The 25,726-nt window shown below is 37.7% G+C and overlaps 1 protein-coding gene and 1 long non-coding RNA gene across 7 annotated transcripts in view; one reads left to right on the top strand and one right to left on the bottom strand.

Annotated features, from left to right (window-relative positions):
- The window catches only part of SPON1 (spondin 1), a 294,820-nt gene that overhangs the window by 109,732 nt on the left and 159,362 nt on the right, over nt 1–25,726 (bottom strand). For all 5 annotated transcript variants that reach the window (XM_069016536.1, XM_069016539.1, XM_069016534.1 and 2 more), the window contains 3 exons: nt 11,708–11,781; nt 10,913–11,035; nt 6,843–6,991 (listed from right to left, as the gene is read on the bottom strand). In XM_069016536.1, the coding sequence (XP_068872637.1) occupies nt 6,843–6,991; nt 10,913–11,035; nt 11,708–11,781 (346 nt within the window). The remainder of the gene's footprint in view (nt 1–6,842; nt 6,992–10,912; nt 11,036–11,707; nt 11,782–25,726) is intronic.
- Nucleotides 49–4,388, top strand: LOC138111204 (uncharacterized). Of its 2 annotated transcripts, XR_011151274.1 has the most exons (4): nt 49–264; nt 630–693; nt 2,333–2,452; nt 3,233–4,388. It is a non-coding gene; the product is annotated as an uncharacterized lncRNA (long non-coding RNA). The 2 variants fall into 2 exon arrangements; XR_011151273.1 differs by lacking the exon at nt 3,233–4,388 and having other exon boundaries at nt 2,333–3,148.

Genomic DNA, 25,726 nt, shown 5'->3' with positions numbered 1-25,726 from the left:
AACACAACTAATTTCTCTAACCAGAGTCTGGTGTTAGGAGTGGTGAACTTCTGCTATCAGGTGGAGCTGGTCCCTCAGTATCAGCAGCACAAGAAGAATAACCTAAAATGCTCATGTTTTAAAAATACAACAGTGGTAGACTGAAGGAAAATAATTTGCAAGTCATTTCATCACATCTTTCCACTGGATGTATCTGCCACAGGATGGTAATAATTCTGTGACAGCAGAACAGCATGATAAGATCTAACTGCAGGAAATGAAAAGGTAAGGTATTTTAAAATACTAAAATTAGCAAATAATGTTTAGCAATCCAATCATATTGTCCCAAACAGGTGACATTTCCTTGCGACTTTTATGTCTGTGTACTGGAGAACCAAAATTATTGCATGCCACCCAAATGAATGGATCTACCATAAGCAACAGTTGCCCTCATCTAGCATTGCTTTGCTGCAATCCAGACAGATATCAAAGAGCCAGAGAAAATCTTCATAAGCTTTGATGGGCCTCTGAGCTACTAGAGAGATTGAAAAAAGGGTAGGAATTTGATAGGTCCCATTTCTACACAATTTAGCATCAGAATTCACTGAGAAGACAGGTCTTTGTGTTTAGACTGCTTTTTTTTCTTGAAGGGTCTGTCTTCTGCAAAAAAAGTTTGAAAATCTTTTCATCAAAGAGAACCTGATTACTGAAAAGGTGTTTTCTCCCTGTTTTATATTAGAAATGGATGGTCTGTGATGATCAGAAGAACATAAGCAGCAAGACAAATTGAGGCAAATGAAGGAGAAATTAAATGTTGAGCTAACTTAACACTGTAACTCATTGTTTGGTTATGCAAATCGTTTCATATCAATTACTGGGCAGTTATGCAGAGGGCAAAATCTCAAAGACTCCCATAAAAGTTAGAGGTGTGAAACCTTTGGAATTCATTAAGCAAGATGAGAACTCCCAACTTGGAGCTTTAAAAATCAAGGTGCCTTATTGATTAATCAAATAGCAAAAGGCTGTTTAAAGCACAGAAAATTAAACAAATAAAATTAGTTTAGTTTTTCAAATATTATCTCTCCTTGTTTATTATCAGAAAGAACAGTCTCAAGCTCAAAATAGATGAGGGAAGGCAGGAAGAAATGAAGAGAAAAAGCATTATTAACTAAGCCATTATTTTGCTAAAGTTTTGACCAAAGGCTAAATAAAAGTTCAAAATTATATGTTGCCTGGTGTTCCCGACCAGGGAGATTACCACAACAATAGAAAAAACATTTTGCACAAAATGTGTTCAACATCTGCCACCTCTCACAACCCTACAAACAGAAGAACCACACATGGAGTAACAGTGGAACAAGGACTGTGCTCTCATCACGAGCAGTTTATCCATAGGACAGTGATATTTCCAGAGTATTCAAATAAGCACAAATTTTTCTGTTCCGTTTTTATTGGCTAAACTAATAAAAGTGTGTTGAATCTTTCATGTTTTGGCCCAGAAAATAATACACCACTTAATAATAGTTTGTCAGAGCTTAATTTTGTGAAAGAGTCATTACCTTCAATGGCTTTTAGGCTAACAAAAGGTGTTTTGTGGCACAGATTGCATCAGTTCACTTTTTATTAGACAAGCACATCTTTATTGTCATCAGATACTAAAAAAAGAATGGAGTTGGGATTAACATTTTTTGTTTGTTTTTTAAAGAAAACAGCACAAACTGAATCATTCTAATTGCAGTTTCCAACAGAAGTTTATTAAAAGATGGAAACCCCCCCCAGAAGAGAGGTTCTGAGCCCTGTTGTACGTGTTATTTATTGGCACATAAAGCTTCTCTTTATGACACAAGTAGACAACAATTTCTTTCTGGCAGAAATACCTTATGAAATTTAGCACAGTATACAAGGGTTTCAAAATTCCTAATTACCAAAATGCCAGAGATTTTGAATTATTACGTAAGGTATATCTTCCAAAAGGAAAGGATGATAAATCTACCATTTAACCTTTTCAAAAGGCATTAAAAAATACCGTAATTCAGAGGTGTATGCACAGAGTGCAGAGCAGTCTAACTGAGCAAACAGAAGTCTAAAAACAAATTTATGACCAAGCAGCTTGATCTGTCCAGAATTAGAATAAATACCCCACTAAAACCATGCTGTCAGGCTGTAACTAAAGTGGGAAGCATGCTGGGACAGAGTTGTGCTGTTTCACTGTTACACCGAGTCCAAAACCACTGAACATTTCTATGGGCTTTGCACAGAGACCTAAAGGGCTTTGGGATCATTTGGAAGAGCCACAGTGATGCTTTTCATATCAGACTTCGTGGCCACAATAATTTTCCTGTCTTTTCAACAGGGAGAGGCTGGTGCCTCTGAAATCTGGATGGGAACAAAAATGCCCTCCCTGGGGACTGACGAGAAAGGGGCTCTGTGGGTGTGTGTTAATGCCATTAACTGAAGGTTTGGTTAGGCAAAGGTAAAACATCCCAGGTGGCCAATTCCTTCTGGTTTCCATCAGTAAGAATAACAGCAGGAATGTCAGTATTAGTTCATAGCAAAAAGACCCTTCATTTGTCCCAATCTCCTCCTGCAATGAAGGCCAAGCCACCATGTTGTCACTAATTTTTTAGTTCTTTTGAACAAACACAGACTGAACTATTTCAACAACAACCACAGTTTCCCAGTGCAATTCCCAGCCTAATTCCCAGGCATTGTGTCAGGGGTATCCTGGTCTCTGAGGTGAAGTGTTCAGGGAGAATTTTCAGCTGCTCTGTCAAGCACAAGTCAACTGAGTTGAACCTCCCAGGTCGGCTAATTTTAACCTCTCTAAGCACACAATAGCAGCTGATTCAAAAAGCAAATTTTGAGCTTGTTTCAGTAAACACAGTAATTTCCCCAGTGCTGTAATAAAAGGTGATCAATATCCTGCAGATCCCTCTTTGTAATTCAGGTGATTTACCAGCCTCAGCCAGGAAAATTGAGTGACCCCATTATTCTGTGGAAGAACACAGCACTGCCTTACAAAATGGGTAATAAAATGATAACTATTCAACTGAAATACTGAAATTACCTTAAAAAAATCAATCAATCAGTCAATCAACCAGGATGAATCCAACGATGAACTTACTTTAATTTTTACTCTCTTTTCTTTTTTTATTAAAATAATCCAAATCAGGACTATTTTGTAGAGACAAATGTTTGGATGGAGTCATAACAATTGCACTTTTTTTTCCATAGAAATTTTTTGTTGTTTCAGGTTTCACCTTCAATTCACACATTATCATGTGTCTAAAACTTTACAAGCATCTTCGTGAAAAACTGAACTTGCTCTTCTGAAAGGTCTGGCAGCACAGTCAGCTTTCATCTGGGGATGCTGCAGACAATCTAAGAAGTCATCCCACTGACTGACATTTCAGAGAGCATTAAACCAAACCCGTAAGAATGTCACCTATGGGTCCATAGGGAGCATGCAGAGAGTACACACTGCTTTTTCTGGAGAAAGATGCAAGCTACAGAGTATCACTAATCTTGGTTTAAAAAAAAAATTGTTGGCAAAATGACTGCATATTTATTCAGAGATAATTAGGCAAAACCAAATTATTTCTCTTAAGGTGAGAGATATTTAAAACAATGTTTCTATTTGAATCTTGTCCCATTAGCCTAGGATATGAGACTTAGAATTACACTTTACTCCTTCTGATTCATGTTTTAACCATCTTGGTTTTTTATTCATTTGTTTAAACATAGCAATCCCAATTTGAATGCAAAATTTCCCCTTCAAATTCTGCATTCATTTCCTACGAGCCTGTTTATCAAATGATGGGTTCTGGAGAATTCAGGATTTCTCAAAATAAAGTGAGAGTGTGAATATATCTCAGAGATATGTGAGGTCAGTGCACATTCTTCCCCTCACATAATTCCTCTTCCATCCTTTGTTCATTTATAACCCCTGCAGTCTAACGCATGAATTATCCTATTGTACACATCAACCACTTGACAGATTGTTTTAGTACAACTCTTATGTGGCCTGGCTTTCCTTCCAGGCTGCCAGGAACACTTTTAACAAAAAGGCTGATTAGTTCCTTTAAGTTCTCCCAGATAAACAAACTACAAAGCAAGTTTACAGTGCCGAGGATCATCCATGCAAAAATCCCACACAGGCTCTTTACAGTAACAACACAAACCAGAGCAGCCCAAGGTGCCAGGTCAAGAAGAAAAACTGATGATGATGCAGCATCCTGTCATAGGGGGAGCAAATGTTCACGCTTGAGCATCTTTTATTTAATGACACATAATTGTTAGGACACTTCTTAACAAAGCTCCTTGAAAGACAGACCTTTTTGTTGTTGTTTTTGTATACACTACAAATTTTTGGCAATAAAACATATAAACAATTAGATTTTTTTCTTTAATAAAACCTTGGGTAAGGTCTGTGACAGATGCTGGTTACATAAATATGTGTCTAATATGTGTTCACCTAAGAAACGCCCTACAAAACCAAGTAGACACACAGCAGATTCCCAAATCCAGGTGTGGCCCTGGAAGAAGTGCCTTAACGGCAGTGAGTGAGCTCTGAGTCCAGGCACCAGAATTACAAAAGCTGCCTTTCCTGTGCTTTCAAAAACGTCAAAGCTGCTTGGAGAATGAGTTTAATGAATTGATCCTCCCATCAACCCACAACACAAGGCTGGGAGGACAGCAGAGAGGGGAAAGAGAGGTAGAATAAGAAATGGAAAAGGAGCAAATAGATCCTGAGATAAATTGAAACATGTGGGGAAGGAAACAACATTATCAAATCACAAGGCAGGTAGGGATACTGCAAGGGACAAAGTGCAATTAAAAAAAAAAAAGAAAAATACCAGTCTGACTTACACGTCAGCAAATTAGCTGCTGGCTTAACTAGTTCTGCTGTCTTGGTTGCAGAATTTTACCTCAAAATCTCTCAAAAATATCAGTGCAGCTTAGGAATATGTTAAAAAGAAAAAAAATTCAAATAATCTCAATAAAAATGTTACGGCATTTGATGACATGCTGCACTGTTCTAGGTAACAGCCAGTTAGAACACAGGCTCATTGCTTGGATAAACTGACCCAGGAGAATCATGGGAATTACTGCAGGGTTGACCCAATCAGACATCCCAATGTTGGAATTAACTGCGACGTTCATTAATTTCATGTTCAATCTCAGCAGCCCCTGAAACTGTAGCCAGTTATCTGTCTGAAGTGCTTTGAAAGCCACAAGGTGCTCTGACTTGAATCCAGTGTATAAATACATCCCCTTTTTGCAAACACATGGCACATAATGACAAAGAAGCCAGGTTTGGAAAGCAGAGGCATGATTTTCATTTTTTTTCTACATTCCCTTCAAATTCACTGCCCTTCTCCCAGTACTCAGTGTGACCTTTCACAAGTGCACCTCTGCTTGCTCCTCACCCCATACCTCCCCCTTGCTCCTGCTGCTTCAGAAGAAGACCTAATCTTTGTATAGTCCCAATTCAGATGTGCCAAACCCCTATTTTATAGAGTATTCCATCAAGACTGTAACAGAATTTATCTTCTTCAATACAAAATTGCTGATTTCCTTCATTCCATGTGGGCCTACTACAAGAAAATACTGATTTCCCAAGTAAGCAGCAAAAATGATAAGTTACGTGTGGTATACACAATATTCTGCTATCATTTTCATCCATCTGGGTTTATATTATATTGCTGGGATAAAACCCAGCCACTTTTTGGCATAGGATCAAGGCCAACTTTCTATTTCCAAGTACACCAAGGTTTATGATGGGTTAAAAAAGAATGCATCCATGATCACATTTTGCCCCACAATGAAATTGTTTTTTCACTTTCATATTCCTTTTCTATCCCTTTTATATATTAAGTTATAAGGTGGTTTTATTTTATTTTTCTTGGCTTTGGGAGTTTCTTGTCAAATACACCAGCTGTTCTTGTACCACGATTATATACACTTAAGCATCACAAAAAAGCAAATGAAATTTAGCACACAAAGCCTTTCATGATACAAGTTTTCTCGTGAGCAAAACAGTCTTTGAGGTAATTTTATACTGTTTATATAAATATAATTGAATTTTTTTATTTTTTTGTATCTCTCTGTGTAATCCTGTACACAACCTACCCTGTAGGTCTCGAAATACTGTGTCTTTGACATGCAGCACTTACCAAAAGGAAGAATGATTAATCAACAATATCATCTTGAACACTGCTTTTACTTTTGCTGACTTCATCTTCAGAAGTGTCAAATATAGGTAAGATCCACACAAATGGGGAAAAAGTGACTGTATGTACAGAGGGCTTCGTGCACGTGTTCAAAATTAAGGAATAGATTATTTTCTTTGTAAAAGAGGTTATTAAGGAAAGCATGCTTGTGAACACAAATAATGATGAACAGGGAAACACAGCACTGTATATATTTGTATAACACAACATGAGGTGATTCATCAAGAAGCAAAATGTAGCATTCTGCAAAGTGTATCTCAATGGTACATAATCCGTCACTATTTTAAGGCAGGGATATTGCTGGCTGTCTTCAAGGTTTTCTCTTAGCAAAAACTTCCACGATTCTTCACAATTAAGCCTGAAAAGGTGAGTTTTACTTTGCTACCTCTGATTTATGCTTCATGTGGCACACAGATTTTCTAAGTCTAGAATGCTGCAACTTACTTGTCCTTTCCTAGACAAAAACTCTTGCCAGCATAAGAACGAGTCTAGAAAGACAGGAAGAGCTCCTAAGTAGAACTTAACTGAGAATTATTTGGCAAAATTACATTCAGAGACATTGTCAACGACAGACTCTTCGCAGGCCAAGGGAGGATCCTTTTTTTAAAGTATGCACTGAAATACACCTACCTGCTGTCGAATTTCTTCTTCCATCTTCACAGGGGACCCCAGCTCTGCAACTTGTTTGACACCTTCACTGGCATATCCTCCATACTCCCACAGGATGTAGTTCTTGGAGTGAGAACTACCAATGATGGCAGACCAGTGGTTGGTCCGTCCTTTTTGGGGGGAAAAAAACAAACAAAACAAAACAAAACAAATCAAACAACCATCAAGACAGCCTCAAAGCATAATTTCTGACTTTTAATAAAGCTTTGAAGTCCCCACTCTTGAGGGTTTTGCATGCTGTCAGTTCTCACTACACCAACACACCACATCTTCAGAGCAGTAAGAACAAGCCAGTGACTGACAGAAATCGAGCATAAAGCAGCCCCACAAAACAAATAGGCTTAGTATAGTTTTTCTTCACCAAAGATCTCACTTCAGAAAGTTTAGGAAACCTTTAATTTTTAGTTTCTATGTCAAATATTTTAGAGAAGGAAACCTGCAAGGGAAGACTTCAGTGGTCACCCTGAGATTTAACAGCAAGCTTTTTCCTTACTGAAGGCACCAAAGTAAATTTTGCTGTATTCACTTCTATATTCACAGAGTTTTCTTGCTCAGATTTCTCATAAGAGTTGTAGAGCTAAGCAAAAGGATTCCCATTCTCGTTTCTTGTCGAACAAAAAAAAAAAAAAAAGAAAAATAGTTTAAAGAAAATATGTTAGAGAAGTAAGATGGAATCAAAAAGAGAACTGAGCAGAAATAAGGAGTCACAGAAGTCCCACAGTCCTGGAAATAAAAATTAATTCAGTTAAGTGTCAAATAACCTTCTGCAGATATATGGGCTTAAAGGAAAAGGGTGAGAAAATGAACTGCTCACACAAGAAGACAGTCTGGTAACAAGGCAAGGACTGCAGGAGATGAGGGAGACAGAATGATGGAGTGAGACAATATTTAACATTTTTCTTTGCAATGTGAAAGGTAGAGAGCAGCAGTAAAAACAGCTGCAAACTGAATAAATGAATGAAAAATTAATAATGAAGTAAATAAAAGGAATGCAAATTTAAGATGTGAGGGGTGGAACAATGAAATTGAAGAAGACAGTGTAGAGAATTGTATAAAGTCAGATGCAGGAACCTAATCATGGGAGAGTAGAAAACAGATTAGGAATAAAAATGAACAACATCAGGGGAAAAAAGCTAGAAAAGTGTAGGAAGCAGAATAGATAGATGAGGGAGATGGCCTAGCAGAGCAGCACACAGAGCCTTCACAGCTTCCTTAGTCCTAAACTTGGACCAAAATACACCTACAGAGCTCTGAATAGTAGCAGGCCTGAAGTTTTCAGAATCAACTAAAGCTAAGCAGTAATTGAGCCCTAAATGTGGAATAAAACCAAACTAAACCTTCCCTCCTCCATAGCTGAAGAGACTGTAATGTCAGGAGATGGTTTCTTGATCTAAGATCTAGCAATTGGTCCTCAAATATACAGTGGCACCCTGTCAAAGCACAGAGAGGTGTTGTCACTCAACTCCAGTGATGGGAACTCCAGCTTTGCCCATCCTCTCTCCCTAGCACAGGGGTCTGACTGCCCCACAAGCCACAGACAGCAGCTTACCCTGAAACACAGCAAGTGGCACTGAAACCTTTTGAAAAAGAATAGTCCCTACAAAACAAAAATGTGTCACCACAGAGAGGAACCTGAGTGCCTGTAAGTCTTTAGTCAAATGGATAAGGAATTGTTCCCTGTGCTCCAAAGATTCTCTCCCTCCCTGCCCCGAACAGGACAGGAACATCTGATGCCTTTGCAATCAGAGCACAGCCTCTTCCACCAAAGAGCCCTCCCTAAAGATACTGGCTCTGAAGAGAAAGCTCCTGGCCCACCTACCTGCCCAAATGAGCTGTTCCACGTCATACCACATCTACCCTAAACTCTTCACAAAACTCTGCTGCATTTGCAAGTGTTTCACTCCTCACCTTGAACCATCCATTTCTTATGAGAACACAGAGACAACTTGATATTTCCGAAGCTTTTTCCTCTAACCATCAAAGAAACTTCTCTGCATGACATAATCTGAGCAGTACAAGGCCAGAGCTATTTTGCATCCAATGTCACCCTCTAGGTCTTAAGACAGCAAACGGAACACTGACAGCTTTCCAGTGCTGTTATTTTGTTTCATTCTTGTAGTTTTGAGTAGTTTCTCAATTTATAGACTTATTTGTGTATTTTTGCAGAAAAATCAAGATGCCATCACAATATGAGAATTTATCCTCTGACACACTTCACAGATGTGCTCATATCATATCATATCATATCATATCATATCATGATGGAGAGCATGTGGATTTCTGTTATCAAAAATGGGTGATACCCAGAGAGAAGAGATGCTCTGCACAAACTGCTTAATCTTTAGGGCTTTTTAAAAACAAATCAGAAAATAAAGAAAAGATGCAAAACATAAAGTTTATGATCTGCTTTCTATTCCAGCCTTATTGATGGTAGAAGAATAGAGCAGAATTTTTTATGGAGTGGCTTGGCAAATAATTAGTGATTTACCACAGTCCACAATGAATAACATTTTATTTTGATGTAATTACTGCACAAGCTCAGCATTTTAAAGAATAATGCCAATGACTAGTTCTCAGTTTTCACATCACTATATCTGAATGAGATCTTTTCCTCAACTTTCAGAAACTTTAATGTAAAATCTTATTAGCTGTTATTACTGGGATTAATCGTGTAAGTACCAAATGGGTATTTTTTCACTTTTCCAGTTTAAGTAATATATTGATTCAATTCAGCATTTTGTAACTGGGGAAAGATAGCAGGCTACAGAGGGCTCTACTGTAGCAAACTATTGCAACTTGCTTATTTTCCATCATGCTTCCATACCCTTCATGAGTTCACTGATTTGGCTGTAAAAGAAAAGGCCATTTATGCTCAGTATTACATCACTAAGTCACAGGAATTTCAAAGCTTTCAGTCACTTTCTCATGGCCTATTTCTGAGCACCAGCTGAATCCATGCAAATAGTGCACATAAAGTTCACACTCAGCAGATATTTAAATCATCCAATAGCCTAAAAGAGCATTCCTGCAATTATTGGCTTTGCTTATTTTATCTCCCACGTATTATGCTGACCAACAGCATTTGAACAATGCTGTGCTTCAAACTCAACACAAGCAATATTGCTTAGGCTGTTAAAACTATGAGCTGATACAAACCATATTTGAGTTATATGAGGATATTCTGACACTGGGACAATAATAATATTTTTTTAAATCAATATAAAAGGTCTCTATAATAAACATCAGCCACAGAAAACATAACAAAGTTTAAAGACCTGTAAATGTGACTCATATTCTTAAATACCTTCCTAGCCTTTTTTCCCACAGACTGTGGAGTCAGTAATGAAAGACCAAGTGCATAATACACAGTTTTGTAACTTCAGCTTTTTACAGATACTTAGGTAACAGAAAGAAAACTTGCAACAAAAATACTGATTCTGTAGTTCTGACACTTAAAAACCCAGGCAGGCAAAGATCAGAGGGTGCTTTTTATTTGGGTATTCAACCAACAAAGACAAAGAATACAAACTCTTCTTAGTTCTATATATACAATTAATATCCTTGGGCAGCAAGATTCGAAATTCACCAACTCTAACTGAAATAATTCAAAATACTTTGAAGTAAAACAAACTGGATAGATTGGCATGGCTGAAAAATCAAAATATTAGTGTGTTACCCATGCTTTGTGGCCTTTTTCTTAAAAACTTGCCTCCTACCCCTACATTAGAAGCCAGTCTAAGCTTCCAATAAGAAAAAAATCCAAAGGAACCTTTCTCCCCACAAAGATATCCTGCAAATGCAATCTCATACACACTCTCATACACACCTTAGCTCAAAATGTCAGGCACACTGATAGAAGTTACTGGTACAGTGCAGAAAGATCCATTGATTTTCAATGCTGAATGTCAGCAGGATTCCAGGTATGTCATAATTTACACTGCTGAGCTGTAAATAAGTGATTCTGTGTCACACAGCCAGCTCCAACCCTCTTCAGAGCCCCTGTATGGTACAAGTAAAGGAAGGATACTCACTTGGAAAATCCTTGGGATGTGTTTTTTCTGACCAGTTTCCATAAAATGTCAGCCTGTATTTGGCAGTTCCACAGGCACAACAATCCAAAATTGGTTTGTCAGTCACACCTTCCGAGGCTGAGTCTGAAAAAGCATCAAAGTACCCACTGAAAATGGCTACAACTCTAAACCAGTGAGGACAGTGAAGCTGCCATAATAAATACTCCAGGAAATAAATCTGAGTTAAACATGGGGATTTCTTTGCTTAGTTTTAAGTTTACCATTAGACTCAACTACAACCCTGAAATATCTGTACCATGCTTCTAAGTGGATGAAGTGATTTAAATCTGCATTTTTTAAGTAGAAGACGTGAATATTTTGTTATCTTCAGATTCAAAAGGGGTTTGTTTCTGGTTTTTATCTGATAAGGACAAACCTCAGTTAATCTCAAAACACAATAGGCTGGAAATTTCTGACAGCCAAAGAATATGAATTCTCCAGTGGGATGCAATAACCAACTTCAACAGTTAGGTTTAAGAAATAGCCCAGGATTCAATAAACAAAGTTCTCTGGAAACCAATGGGTATCACACAAAGAGCAGGTAAAAAGTTGCAAGTATCACATTTAGGGGGAGGCAAGGAAGATTGTATGAGATGCAGTATACGTGAAAAGGAAGAACATAACTGAAAGAAAGATCCCAAATTTGAACCTGGATGAAACTGTCCAAGTCCTCCAAATCTTAGTTTGAGACAATGAGTTAAGAGAAATATGCAAAGCACAGCAAGGTCATCAGAAAGATATTTTACTTTACCTTACCTTGCTCACAAATTTTTTTGGTGAGAGAGCCCTCATCTTGAAAATAAATTATTCGCTTCTGCACAATACTGGCTCTATAAAGGGGAAAAAAAATCATTTGAAATATATTTATTTCTTAAAGCAAAAAGAAAATTAGTGATCAATTAGCAAAAGGAGAGAACTGGACTGCTAAGATATAGTTATATTTCCCTGTACTGACAACATGTTTACACAATATGGGATTAAAGGTATTTTTATTTCAATTTGCATTTTAATTTCATTGCATTTTACAGAAACCTGAAATATTTTCACCCCTAGAGAAGTGGTCACAGGCATATGGTGGGGATCTGTGCTCTTGGAATGCATGACAGTCAACTGAGCATTCAATATTTCAATCAAATCTTATGTTAAAATACTGAAGTTATATTTGATTTCAGTCAGAAAACAGCTCAGCTAAAGTAAGCAGCTGTTCATAGGAAATTACATGGCATTCTAAAGAGATAAGTACTTCTGATCTGTGACAGCAACTCAGTGCAAATATCATGTAAAACAGAAGGTAGAAAAAGCTAGCATAAGGTAAAATCTTTGAAAGCAATTCATAGGTTCCAAAAGACAAGTTGCTTTAAAATTAATTAAATCTAGAATATTTTATTGAGGCTTATAGTTCAAACAAAATGTAAATTTCCAAGCCTCGGTGCCTCAGTTCCTCAGCTGAGGGGGGCTGGATATAGTTAGTCCCAAATAAACTTCAACTAGATTCTTTGACCATTTTTAACTATAACAATTTAATTCACATGTAAACTTTATCTTCTTTCTATAAGAAAACAGATTTTGGTTAAATTCAAGGACAATCTATGGACAGAGAGCCTCCTGAGGACAACGTGCTTTGGGAGCTGGCACTCTTCCTTGTTTACCAGTACAAGTACACATTCTTCTAGCAACATTTTTTACCATCACTTGTATTTCAAACTCTAAACAGCAAGGGCCAATTTCTTGTCTTACTTCAGTATTAGTCAAATAATTCTCTTAATCTCTCTAGAATTATTCCTCACTCATGACAGCTCAAGTGAGAGGAAAAGTACGACTTGTACGTGCTTAGATGTGTTGTTGCAGTCATGGAACCTTCCTTTGACAACATCCCACCCATAAACTTAACAAAAATAAGATGCAATTTTACTGTGCTTTCTTTGCCAAGATGCAAGGCCTGAGTAGGAGAGGAAGGAATCCTTTTTTTCACCTTATAAAGCACCCAGGAGAATAACTGGGTTTTGCAAATCTCTTACAGCTACATCTACCTGAAAAGGGTGCAAAAAGCTGTTAATCCTTAACAGGGCTGACATCTCCTAAAGGAACATGTGGGAAAGGGAAACACAGGCAACCAACCAACACTGTGGAAAAGCAGTGTGAAACAGAAAGGTGCAAACTGAATTCTGTTAAAGGAAGGACACGATTGACCTGCCAGTGTTTGGTGAAAGAACATTCCCAGGCCTCATCTTCAGAAGGGATAAATCAGAGCCTGGAGCAAACAGCAGCAAGTGAATGAAAACCAGAATTAGTTGTATTTTACTGATTTAGGAGCTGCCGAGGCACAGCTTAAAGGGTGGCAGAAGACACTGACCAAGTATGTGAGAAACTTCCTGAGAAACCTCTTCCAGGGTTTCTAACAAGAAGTAAGGAGGAAAAAATAAAACAAACATAACTACCAGAACTACTGCCAGGAAGAATAGAGCCCAATGGCCAATCTGTGACAGTGGCATGCTACCTTAACTTTTCCAGCCTTCACAGTGAAAGCCAAAGCCAAATTTAAAGACTTTTTGGATGCTACACTGCAAGGTGACAGAAAGTGGGGGTACAAGAAATGCCATGCCAATACAAGGAAAACCTCTCTCATCATGAGGATAATCAAAGAGATTTAACCCTATGATGGGCTGCCTAGACAGTTTGTGCAACCTCCAGCTCTGGAAATATTCAAAACTTCATCAGATCCATGCCTTGGCAACCTACTGAGGGAACAACCAAACTGATGTAACCTAGTTTAAGCAGAAAAAGGGACTAAATGTCTTCCAGAAGTCCTTTCCAACCCAAATTATTCTATTATCTTAATCCAAACAAATATAAGGTATTATGGGTATTTGAGAAGCAGTTACCAGTTATTAAAAAAAAAAAAAAATAGAGAAAGATTGTTTGAAGCCTGAAGTGTACTTGTATTATCCTTTTTGCTGCAGTTAGTTTGTCACTGTAAAATGTCAAGGGAACAGTTCCTTTTCTAATAACAAAAGCTTCACAGCTTTCTGAGTCATTGTCTCTTCAGCTGTGTTTGAAACTATATGGTGAGCCAATTATTTAAATGGGATTTTTTTATAGTGATTCCAAATGCACCAGGATAAATACATTATATGGCTGCATAAATATCAAAAGCAGGCACAGAACTTTACAAATACTCAATCATAAATTATTTTAAAACATTAACTGTTTTAATAATTAGCTTCTAGGCTGAACACAGACAAAAACATCTGCTCAGTGTATTTGCTAGCTTTTATAACTACCTTTGTTCCCCCTTCTTTTTTTTTTTTTTTGACATAATTTTTATTCTGCTATAAAAGTTCTGATGTTTGGACTAAGGATTCTTTCCTTTGGCTTTGAGGTTTAAATAAAACAGCCAAAAATGGAATGGCTGACTTCTAGAGAGAAGCAAGAAAGCATTTAAGAATTTACACAAGGTACACATCTGCTTAGTCTACATAAATCCTTCCCCCTGCTTCAAACATCCAGTGCTCTCTGAACCTAGGAAGGGGTAATCCAATTGCTTTCCCTCCCATATTAATATATGTAAGTGGCTCTTCATGTTCTTGTTTTTCTTACTGACTTTTTTCTCTCTCTGATTATCAGAAAGTGATGGATTAAAACAAAAAAAGAAAAAGGAAACAAATTTGACTCAAAAAATCTGTTTGTTTCCCAATTTCTTCAAGGCAAGGCTTCTGGATTTGTGCTAGTGCTTTTCCATCACCAAACTAAGGAGCAAAACTGTGAGGTACAGGCATATCTACACCTGACAGCACCTGCTTTTATTAAAGAAAACCAACCAAATGAATTGTCCAAAAAGTGTCATTATTTCTGTTTTGTAGCTCTCACAGCAAAATGAAAGAATATCTGGTTACTTCTGTAATATTTGCTCTGGCAATGCTACTTTGGAATGTCCCTGTCCTGGCTCAGTTTGGTCAGACCACATCTGAGGGCAGTGTGAACAGGCTGCCTTGAAAGACTTCCATGGAATAAGAACGTCCCTCTGCAGCACAGTTCCACAACAATTGTACCATCCTGCTGTGAAAAGCTCTGCCAAAGACACGGAAATTGCATTTGGGATATTAAGAAACAGGAAATGTCATAAACCATAAAAATTCAGACCAGCCTTGGGAACGTTCCAGTTCATACCAGAAACAGAGGAGTCAGTTTAGGGTTTTTTCTTTCTTTCTTATTTTTTTTTCCCATAGAAACAGCTTTAGATTATTTTCCTCACTCCTTTTGTCAAATCCTAGCATGAAAAGAAATACTCTTATTTTGAATTACTTCTGTGGGTGTAGTGATGTGACAAAAGACGTAAGGAAGAGGATTTGTAAGAATTGTTCCTATGACATTTTTTAAGCTTACATCAAAACCATTAAGTACAATATTAGAGTTACATTTGAATAAAACAGGTTTTGTCAGAGCTGGAGAGGGTACCCCAAGTTTTACTTGGATATTGAGAAATAATAATTAACTACTGAGTTGCAGATAAGACACTTTTCCTGCTCTATATTACCTGGGAGTTAACCTTGTCTTGCCCTTCTAGCTATCAAAATTATTATCTTTAATTATTCCATGCCTCACTGATTTAATTACAGTATGATAAGTTGCTTCCCAACCCAGAAAGCTACTGAGAACAATTAACATCATGTTGTTTTCTTTTTTGGGTTTGTTGGTTTTTTGAAGAGAAAGAATTTCTAAATATACCATTTACTTTAACACTAGAAAGTGATGTGAAAACCACGAATTAATTACATCTACTGTAATTTTGCTGGTGCTACTGGGTTTTGTCATTCTAATGCATTATTTAAGATGCTCTCATTTTATTTCCTACTACATTGTCTTAGAAAAAAGCCAACCCTGTGTTGTAAGCACTTACAAGGTCAGGGAAAGCACAAACTCCCAGAAGTTTACCAACAATATTTACTTCTTTTTCTAATATTTAGGAGACTTTTATTAAAAACAAATTAAAATTCCTCTGAAAGTCTATATAACCCTTTAGCTAATAGATGTCCAGCAATTTTTACACTGAGAGTATTTTTGACATTCACATTCCTCAAAATAATTTTCAATGAGCAAAGTGTGCTGTCTCAGCCAGGACAGGCTCCATCTACATCAGAATCTGTCAGCAGCCAATTTTGCAGCAAACTATTTCTTTTTTAATGCATAACATAGAAGCTAAAACAGAGGATACATTTTTTGGTTGTCATTTTGTGGGTTTTGTTCATTAGTTTGCTTTTAAGTGTGTTGTTAGCACAGTTTGAACAAACCAACCCGACTTGAATCTTGATGTTGGATAAAACACAGTAATATCAACATGAAGTCGATCAATGTTGCCATAATTCCACATTCACATCCCTGCACAAGATGAGGATATTTTAACATGAAAAGCAATAAAACATGTTCACTTCTAAAACTTCAGTACAGACACCAGAGTATCCTTCTTCAATTTTATTTTTTAACATTTCACATATACTGTCAGAAAATATAATTCAGAGAAACCCCACAGCAAGAGCAAAGCACTCTAAAGCTTATCTTAGAAATTTCCTCTTGCTTCCAAATCCTTCTGGTGTCCTTCATACCATACTCGGGTCTGCCACCACACACCTACAAGGGAGCTCACTGACTTCAGGACTAATTTGGCCATCATATATAATACAACAAAGAGCTCTGAAGGAAAACATAACTCTACATGCTGCTATCTTATATTTTTCCTCAGGAAATCTCTCTGTTCTTTACTTGAATGGCCACAGGACATAAATGTTAAATCTAAAATCTTCAGGATAAAAAGTCGTACTGACACAATAATTTCTGACATGACCTATTACTTGCAAAAAAAAACCAAAAAACAAAAAACACAAAACCAAATAAAAATCCAACCCCCCCCCCCAAAAGATCCCAAAAACAAACAAACAAAAACAAACAAAAGAAAGCAACATCACTTAAAGCCCAGTGCTGTTCATGGGCTAGATCTTCACCACGGATTTTGAGAGTCACCACTTTTTGTAGCAGTCTCCTTGAATTTCAGAGCTAAGCATTATAAATTACACTGCAAAGGAAAGTCAGAACAGATGGATAGGACCAAGTGTTTGGAGGATGGATTTATTTTGTTATTCTAAGTAGTGGTTTTGTAGAGTAAGATGGAAGCAATCTACCAAAGGTGGGACTACAGGTTTTTTTCAAGCTAGTGAGCCCAAAATCCTGTTATCTAATAACTGAGCTAACTCGTGATAAGAACCAATGCAAAGCACTTGTGCATTAACTAACAAACCCTAAAAACAAAATGAAAAACAAAACCACATAAAACCCTTATCAAGCTGCAATTTATTTCTGCATAAGGTTTCTGCAACCTGTAGGATGTTCACCCACTTGCACAGGGAACTTAAATAGTTGATTTCTCTGGGTGTTCAAGCCATGCCCCCTCTGCCAGCCTGCTTTACCTGATATGGAAGGGTGGGGAAGAAAACCAACCACGCAGGCAAAGGCCACATCTCAAAACCTCCCTCATGTTCCTTCACCTGTCCCTAAGTTCCCTACTTGATCTGAGGTCACTGCTCTACCTCTGTTCATTTTGCCATTATTGCACAGCCCACGTGGACAGCTGAGACACAGCAACAGCATAATTTCCCTTTGACAGCATTGCTTTTAATCTTTATATCCTACTCATATTCCCCTCCCCTCTTGAATCACCTTCCCCCCACTCCAGGTTGGGGCAGTAAAAAAAAAAAAACACAACATCTTTTTTGTATTAGAAAAAACCCAAAATAATTAAAACTTAAACATGACCATGACCACCCAGTTAATGAAGACAGAAAAAATTCCCCAGCACCTTAAAAAAATTGTTTTAAATCTTTAATATTTATAAAGCATGAAATAAACGAATTTGAAGATAAAACAAAAAAGAGCTATCATTCTCCTACTATTTTTAGAAGTTGCATTCTCCTGTTATTTTTTTAAAAGTTGTCAACTAGCAATATACTGAAATTATGTTTAAATGAGTAAATTATTTGCTTGTACAGACAAAAATTTATTTCTCAAAAGCAAAGCCCACCCATTGATAAAATACTGATTAGTGTATAGTCAGTAGCAGGAATCTAGATGGAATAAAGGATTTGATGTTTTCAAATCCAAAAAAAATCTTCACTTCACTAGCATTGACAGGAGCCTGAAGGTGAACGCCACAATTAATGGAACAAATTAACACCCACTGAGACAAAGATAATACAATTTAATATTAAAATGCTTAATACTGCTTCTTGAAAAAGACCTTACTATTATGAATGTATTTCCCTGAGGACGATTTTGATGCAGTGTCTTTAGTACTTGGGGTTAAGTCGTGGGACTGGAACCATCAGAAGAGACTTGTCAGTTCTTCAGCGCAGCTGAGACAGATTTCATCTGTCAAGAATTAATACCTGTAACAACTGAATCTCGTCTACCTGGGCTGTTCTGAGAGCTCTCCCTGACAGCTGGGACTGCACAGCCTACTGAACATTCAGCCACATAGTGCCAGGAGATGCTGGGCATTTATGCTGCAAGACAGGAATGCAGAGAAGTGAAAGAAAATAAAGATAAAAGGGTTGATACCAGTTACTTTTCCACTTTCCTCACCCTGAAGTGGCAGCACATGGGAAGAAGGCACATTCAAATTGTATTTGAGAAATAGCTGGAAGACCACCCTGATCATACAACACATAATTATCAAAGAAAGACTGAATTAATCCATGAAATTCCTCTACATAATGAGGGTGGTTTTCAGCAAGCTTCTCCACCTACCCCTTGTTTAGCATCTGCTCATGGCTAAGAAGAACAGTGTTAGAGCAGTGTCTCGAGCTCATACAATTGTTCTGCTTGCAAAAATTCCTCTCAGTAGGGATTTGCAGCAAATATTGTTGCCAAACTTTGGTACACTAATTTTTGGAGAAAGCAATGGCAGGGAACCTGTACATCACAGTCTTGACTTCAGCCCTAAAAATGCCAAAATCATACAGCCTTCTCATGTCTGATTAGCTGCCAACACCAGTGACACTGATTGCACTTTTGCTACAACAGAGCAAGCAAATGATGGAGAAAGAAGAATTGCTAAACACATGAAAATCAGAAAAATACTCTCAGGCTAAGGTAATAGCAGTGTTGAAGGGTACAGAAACACAATAGGAAATGGATCAAAAGTTGTCCAAGACATGCATAGGAAGGGCAAGAACCAAGTCTAGGCACATCTCTTTGCTGCAGCAGTGGATTGTCAGACTGTGGGTGTGATTGCATTTAAATGATAAACATTAACGCCCCAAATCGCTCTGGGGTAATGAAACTCCTTGGAAGATTGTGATTCCTTTTCACGGCGATTTAAAGCATTTTCTACACAACAACATACAGCAGCAGGGAGAGGAAACAAACCCTACAGACTCAAGAAGCTTTGTGCCTCAGTGGGGTTCCTGAAGTCTCGCTGATCCGGATAAAGATCAGCATTTCATGGAGGAAGTGATTACAACTGTGCTTAGAGGAGCAGGGATTAAGCCAAAGATCCAGATTCTGTATCTCCCTCAGTCATCGGGACAAGGAGAGCACATGAATAAGACTATTAAAGGAGCACTGTGAACAGGAGTAAGCAGTAATGACAGGGATTAGGATGAAAAATCACCCTTTATATTGAGAAGTGGGCATAGACTGGGAACAGGAATTCAGCCCTACCACATTTTATTTGGAACGAAAGTGTAGTTAATTAGATTTTTAACTTCATTAGAAACTCCAAGAGGGAGATGTTTTAATGTGGATAATTGAGATACACCAAGTGTGATTAGAGATACAGGAGGAAATAGAGCAAGGGTTCAGACACTGTGGAGACAAGCAGGGGTGCTCCTTCAGGTACCTGTATGGGAAACAGGTGAACCCATTATGGGTTTGAGATTGACACCCAAGCAGTGCCACTTAAACATTTCCAAGTGTTGGTCTGGATTTTGAAACTGAAGCAACAAAGGAAACAAATCTCCTGATCTTCCAGACAAAAATATAACTATGTGATTTTGTTTATTATAGTGGGGAGTCATTTGTTCCCACCAAACATTCAAAGTGAAAAAGAGACAGAAAAAATTACATGCTTTGAAAACTAGAAACATATAAACATAAAACCAGATACACTGATGTTGAGGGTGTTTTGAAAACCTAGATGTGTCCCACAATCTTATGCTGCTGTTAGGCGACACTCTAGTGACACCTGACTGACCTTCTACTGAAATCAATTACCAGCTTCAGTTTCACTTAATCAGAAGGGAATTGCAGCCTGAATTTCTTATGAGGCATGAGTGGCTACTGGAAAACCAGAAAATTTTAAGGACAGCACTTAGAACTTTATTCTCACTGAGCCAAGTAGCTTACTGAAAAAGACAATGCAAACACATATCTATGTAAGTACCTGTCAAATTTGCCTCCTCTTCAAGTTTAGCTTTATTTTAGTTACTTGCCTGAACATATTTAGCACTTTGTGAGTCGAACTGTGTGTAGCAGAAGTACAGATTACTATTGTAAAACCAGGAAGAATGATAACTATTTGTGTTTCTTCGCCATATCGAAGGCAATGCTTTGGCCACAATTAAGTCAGAGAAATTAGATAAATGCCTTTTGTTAATATTTTGCTATTTAAATTAAATCTGATGAGCAAGACAACTTCTTTATGAACAATCATGAGATGGTAGTGCTTTTTATATGAGCTTCTTGTATTATCATGCATCTACTCCAGCCACCATTGCAAGGCAGTTGCATCATAAGACAGCACTTATTAATTTCTCTGTATATAAAACTAGTGTATGTTCCATTTTCAGAGAATTCAATGGGAAGAAACTGTGTGATGGGCAATCTGTAAAACTTAACTGACTTGGTACATATTAAGATTATCATGGGGCTCCACATACAGCAGTGAGAAAGCATCAAGCTCATTATCCTTCAAAGGAACAGAGCTGAGTCCCTCCCTAGACACTGGCCCGTAACCCAGCCCTTTCTGCAGCAAATAAAACCCAGAAACCATTAAAAAAAAAAAATCTAATGTGCTTTCTAGTGCATTGCAAGACTTTAAACTAAATTCTGCTGGAGAAGTGAACTGATGGAGCAACAAATCCATTTCTTCAGGAAAGCAGGGCAAAAAGCATTCAGGCTGCTGCTGTTCAGAGAGCAAAGATACTTAATGCATGTCTAATGATGTAGAAAAGATGGGAAAAGTGGGTACCTAATTACTGCAAGGAAAAGAAAGGAATGGCCCACCCAATTATTGGTTGAATTTAGTGTTTCAATCCTTTCACAATAGCCTTAGAATTGTCAAATGTGGTAACGAGAAAGACAACATCAATTCATCAGCCAGTTTATGCAAAGAACAATTCCTTTTCTTGGTGTTTTTTCTGCCTTTCAGAATTTCTAAAGCACTGCAATAATACAAATAGCTGCTCCTTTAAGGAAACAAATCAGAATTGATTTTGTGGTGCTTCACATGAAGCAAAGAATCAAGACAAATACAGTGTTCAGGTTCTGAGACCCTTAGTGATATTACACACCACTTTCTAGGGACTCTCCAGCTAATAAATGCAAACTCACATGAGAACTGAAATACTATTCAATACAAGTAAGGACGGCCAGAATCCAGCACCTTGTTAATTCATCCATTTGCCTTTCATATATAGCAGAGCTGTGCTGGAAATTTTAACTGCAAAATGTGCTCGGCAGAACTGTTCTAGATTTCTGTGGGCATGCAGACCCTTCACCTGCCAGAAATATTTACATCAGCCTGCCAGAAAATTTTTTCAAATGAAAATTGCATTCCATACGTGCAGTATAGCTTCTTAAATTTAAATGCAGGTTTACTTACACACCCTCATAGAATACAATCGTGAAATACTGATTGTATTATGAAGAAGCAAATGACCAGTTGTGCCACATTTATGACTAACTTAAAGTAGACTTTGTAACATCTAGGAATTACCAATGTGTTGTAAGAGTGAGACCATTCACTGTTAATCTCCATTCTTTTATCTGGGTCAATAGACATTTTGAATAATGGAGGATCTTGCCAAAATGTTATAACAGCAGTTTTATTAAAGCTTCAATCACTAGACACATACTGGATAGAATCATTTGTTACTAAAACTAAAAATTAACCACATTACACTACTTTGCTTTTTAATTACCTCCTTTCATCATCACTGTACTCAATTTACTCTTCACATTCACTGATGTGCAATGAGAATACCACCATACGACAGTAAGCAAAATATTTTTGCATGACAGTGGGCCCACTAGAGTTCTGATTTCAATATAGAGACCAAAATCTCTTTATCTGTAACCTGCAGAAATAGTATGACATTTTGATTCATGAATAAAATACATATTTTAAAAATGTATCATAGTACATTAAAATAATATCTTCAGTTCCTGACACAAGACAAATCAGTTCCTTAACATGAATTATCATGCATAACTTCAGGCAGTTATAAAAAAACTGATTTCAAACATTCAGTAGTAAAAAATTACAAGACTTCTGATGTCATCAGTAGTGACTCTGCTGTATGATCTGAAAGGAAATCAAATTATTACTATCATTATTATTTCTATTCCTTTTCTCTCTTTGTTTCCCCTCACAAAATGACAATGGCCTTGAAGTCAAATTAAACATCTGTTTGCAAAATAAACCAGAGTGCTACTGACAGCTGCTGCCTAATGGCAAATGTCCTACAGCTGTCGGGCTCCTAAATTAACAATGATTTTCATTACAAACAGCAAACAACAAGCAAATTATGGAGCTGATTTTTTTCTCCATCCCACTATTTGAAATTTATGAAAATTCAGGCTCTACTAGAGACTCAGCCAGAAAGAAATCTGTGTACTGTTTTATTTCCTCCCTTGCAGGGAGCAAAATTCAGACAAAATCAGATTTCAGTGTAAGATACTTCATAGAACTTCCCTCCTGACATGTCTTAAATCCTTTTTTGCATTTTCCTCTAGGATATGTAAATAGAATTAATAATTCATTGAGGATTTATCTTTCTCTGATGCAAATTTTGTCAATAAGGAAAACTATTGAAAAAAACATTTCCTTGATTTTTCCTACATCTACTTAAGATTTGTAAATCAAATCTTTGTAGATTTGCACACAGGTGCATCCAACCAGCAGACTTTTTCAAAACTTTACTTAAAATGCTTACATATTAATTACATCAGAAGTAGATTGGCAGGATTTTTTAGACAGCAATGTTCTTATTTTTAAAGTAGAAGAGGTGGGCAGGGGAAGCTCAATCACAGTACACCCTACAATCATACAGTAAAGTCAGACAGGAAAGGCTTTGGTAGTTCATTAAAGACCCTCTGACATCACTTTTTATGGCTTCCTTATTTATGTTCAAGCTTGGGACTGATAAGTAGGAACATTAGCGCTGTGCCTCATTTTCTATTTCACATGACTTTTTGAAGTGCATGATTGAAACCCACAAGTATCCTTAGAACAGTGTTGGGAATCTGGAAAGACCAAGAAACTCAGCATGGATAATGGTTGGGAAATAAAATTGAAAGTGTAGAATGCCTCATCTGCTTTTGTAAAATGCCAAATAAGGATACAGGTGAATTCTGACCAATTCTGTGTTCGTGTCCACTGTTAACATTAATATATAATTTTTTTAAGTATTTTCCCATAAAGTCTGGAGAAAACACAATGGTGATCAAAAAGGTAACTGATATAATTATCTTGCCATAAGGTATGTTGAACATTTGTAATGCCTGAATTCCTACCCCACTGCACATCAGTGCACAATCTTTTTATTTTTTACAAAACAGCTAGTTTTAAAAAAAAGACATTTGTGAAAAAATTATAATGATATGGACCAATGAAAGTAACTGCACGTTCCTTCATTTTACCACAAAATGTGCCCATAACACTGATTTTTTTTTTTTAATATGAAATTATTGCAGGCATTTTCAAGGTAGAGTGTAAAAAAATTTTAAAATACTATCTTTCATAATAAAGCCATAACTACATTCCCCCTGTTGCTAGAGAAAGACCACCACCCTTCTCCTTACTCTGCTTCTCTCATTGTTTTTCTATTGTTTTGCTCTCCTCAAGGAATAAACCCATCCTTGAGTAGCAAAACCGTTAAGCTCTTTTGCAACACTACATCTTTACAAACAAAACAGCATATGACTGAATCTAACTAGATTTAGAGGGTTACTTTATTAATTGCACCATAAAAAAAGAAAGGTTATCTAGAAAAACACAAAATTACAAGAAAATCCATTTATAACACTTTCCAAATTCACGTGCTCCCACTGTGAAGTTAAAGAAACAATATTAAACCTCTCACAAAATGAAAGTGAAATGGCTTTTGGTTTTAAATGTAGATGTGTCAGTAGATCCAGGGGGCTGCTACAATACATATTGAGATAAAACATGCATTTTTACACCCAATATTAGAGCTAATATAAATATAGAAGCTACACAGAAATGCAGGTTACTCTTTCTTCCTAACACAAGTAAACTCTCTAGGTGTTTCACCTATAAAATAAAATACAGGGTTCTAAGTTAGTTTCATTGAAAAGTTTAAACTTTTGTCCCATTTGTTTAAAAAAATAATAAAATTTCTGGATGAAGAAAATATTTAGTTTATTTTTAAGGACAGCAGGACAGCAATACAAGCTTTTCTATCCTGCACTGGTTTATAGAAGAGTCACTGGCATCTAGCTGCTCCTGAGAGGCATTGAAAAATGAGTTGAGCTGTTGTCATAGGTTAGCAAGCATAGTCCCGGAAGGGATGTCCTCGCTAAGGGGTGCTTACAGCTTCCTCTGGGACCTGATAGAACCTATCAGCTGGCCAGGTTGAATATGGACAATTCTTTAAGCCACTTAAAGTTGTGACCGCCTCTGTGATCCACACTTAAGAATAGACAAACTCCCCCCCCAAGCTCTCTCTCGTTTCCTGCTCTGGCACAGGTGGCTGCAGGCCCCGTGCAGGGGCCAGCAGGCCTGGCCAGGCCCTGCTTGGGCCAGGCCAGGCCGGGCCACGGCCATCCTGGAGCCATGGGCCTGTTCCAGCTGTGGAACCACCCCCACTGCCTTGCCGTGGGTGACCGGAGCAGGGAGTAGCTCGGAACCCCCCCCTCCACTGCGGCCGAGATTCAGCAAAGCGGCACCTCTGTCCGGCAGAGGCCAGGGGACCAACTGCGATAAGCCACATTCCAGCTGCAAGGCCGAGGTGAGATTAACCCTTTTATTGCTGTGAAGGGCTGAAAACCTGAGGGAAGAGAGAGAGGAGATGCTTAAAGCTGAAATTCTGTTGTGAAGCTATGATATATCAGAGTATCCCGTTGTAATTTCATGAAGATATGGGGGGTGGAGTGTTCAACCCATAAGCAAAAGCACCTGTGCTGAGATAGGCAGATGCTGCCGCAGCTGTAATTTCATGAGAAGTTTGGACAGGGAGAGATGAACCAGATGAGGACTTTTGCTCCAAAGAGGAAAGGAGAAAAACCTCAATTCCTAGAGATGCTCCCAGAGATAGTTCTTAATGATGAAGATGAGGAAGACCCTTTGCTCCCAGGGAAGGAGAAGGGCCTCTGTTTCTTTGTGTCTGAACAGCTCAACCTTAAAATTGTACCCCAAAAACCTTCAAGAGTGGACCCTCGAAAGCAGTTGCGGGAAAAGCTGCAAGTCAGGGGAAGGGACTCACATCGCAAGCAGAGAGACTCCTCTTCCTAAATGGACTGAACAATATTTGGAAGTGGGTGGCT

This window comes from Aphelocoma coerulescens, chromosome 5 (genome assembly GCF_041296385.1).
Source record: "Aphelocoma coerulescens isolate FSJ_1873_10779 chromosome 5, UR_Acoe_1.0, whole genome shotgun sequence".
In the NCBI taxonomy this organism is placed as follows: Eukaryota; Metazoa; Chordata; class Aves; order Passeriformes; family Corvidae; genus Aphelocoma; species Aphelocoma coerulescens.
This window is presented reverse-complemented; position numbering and strand designations above follow the sequence as displayed.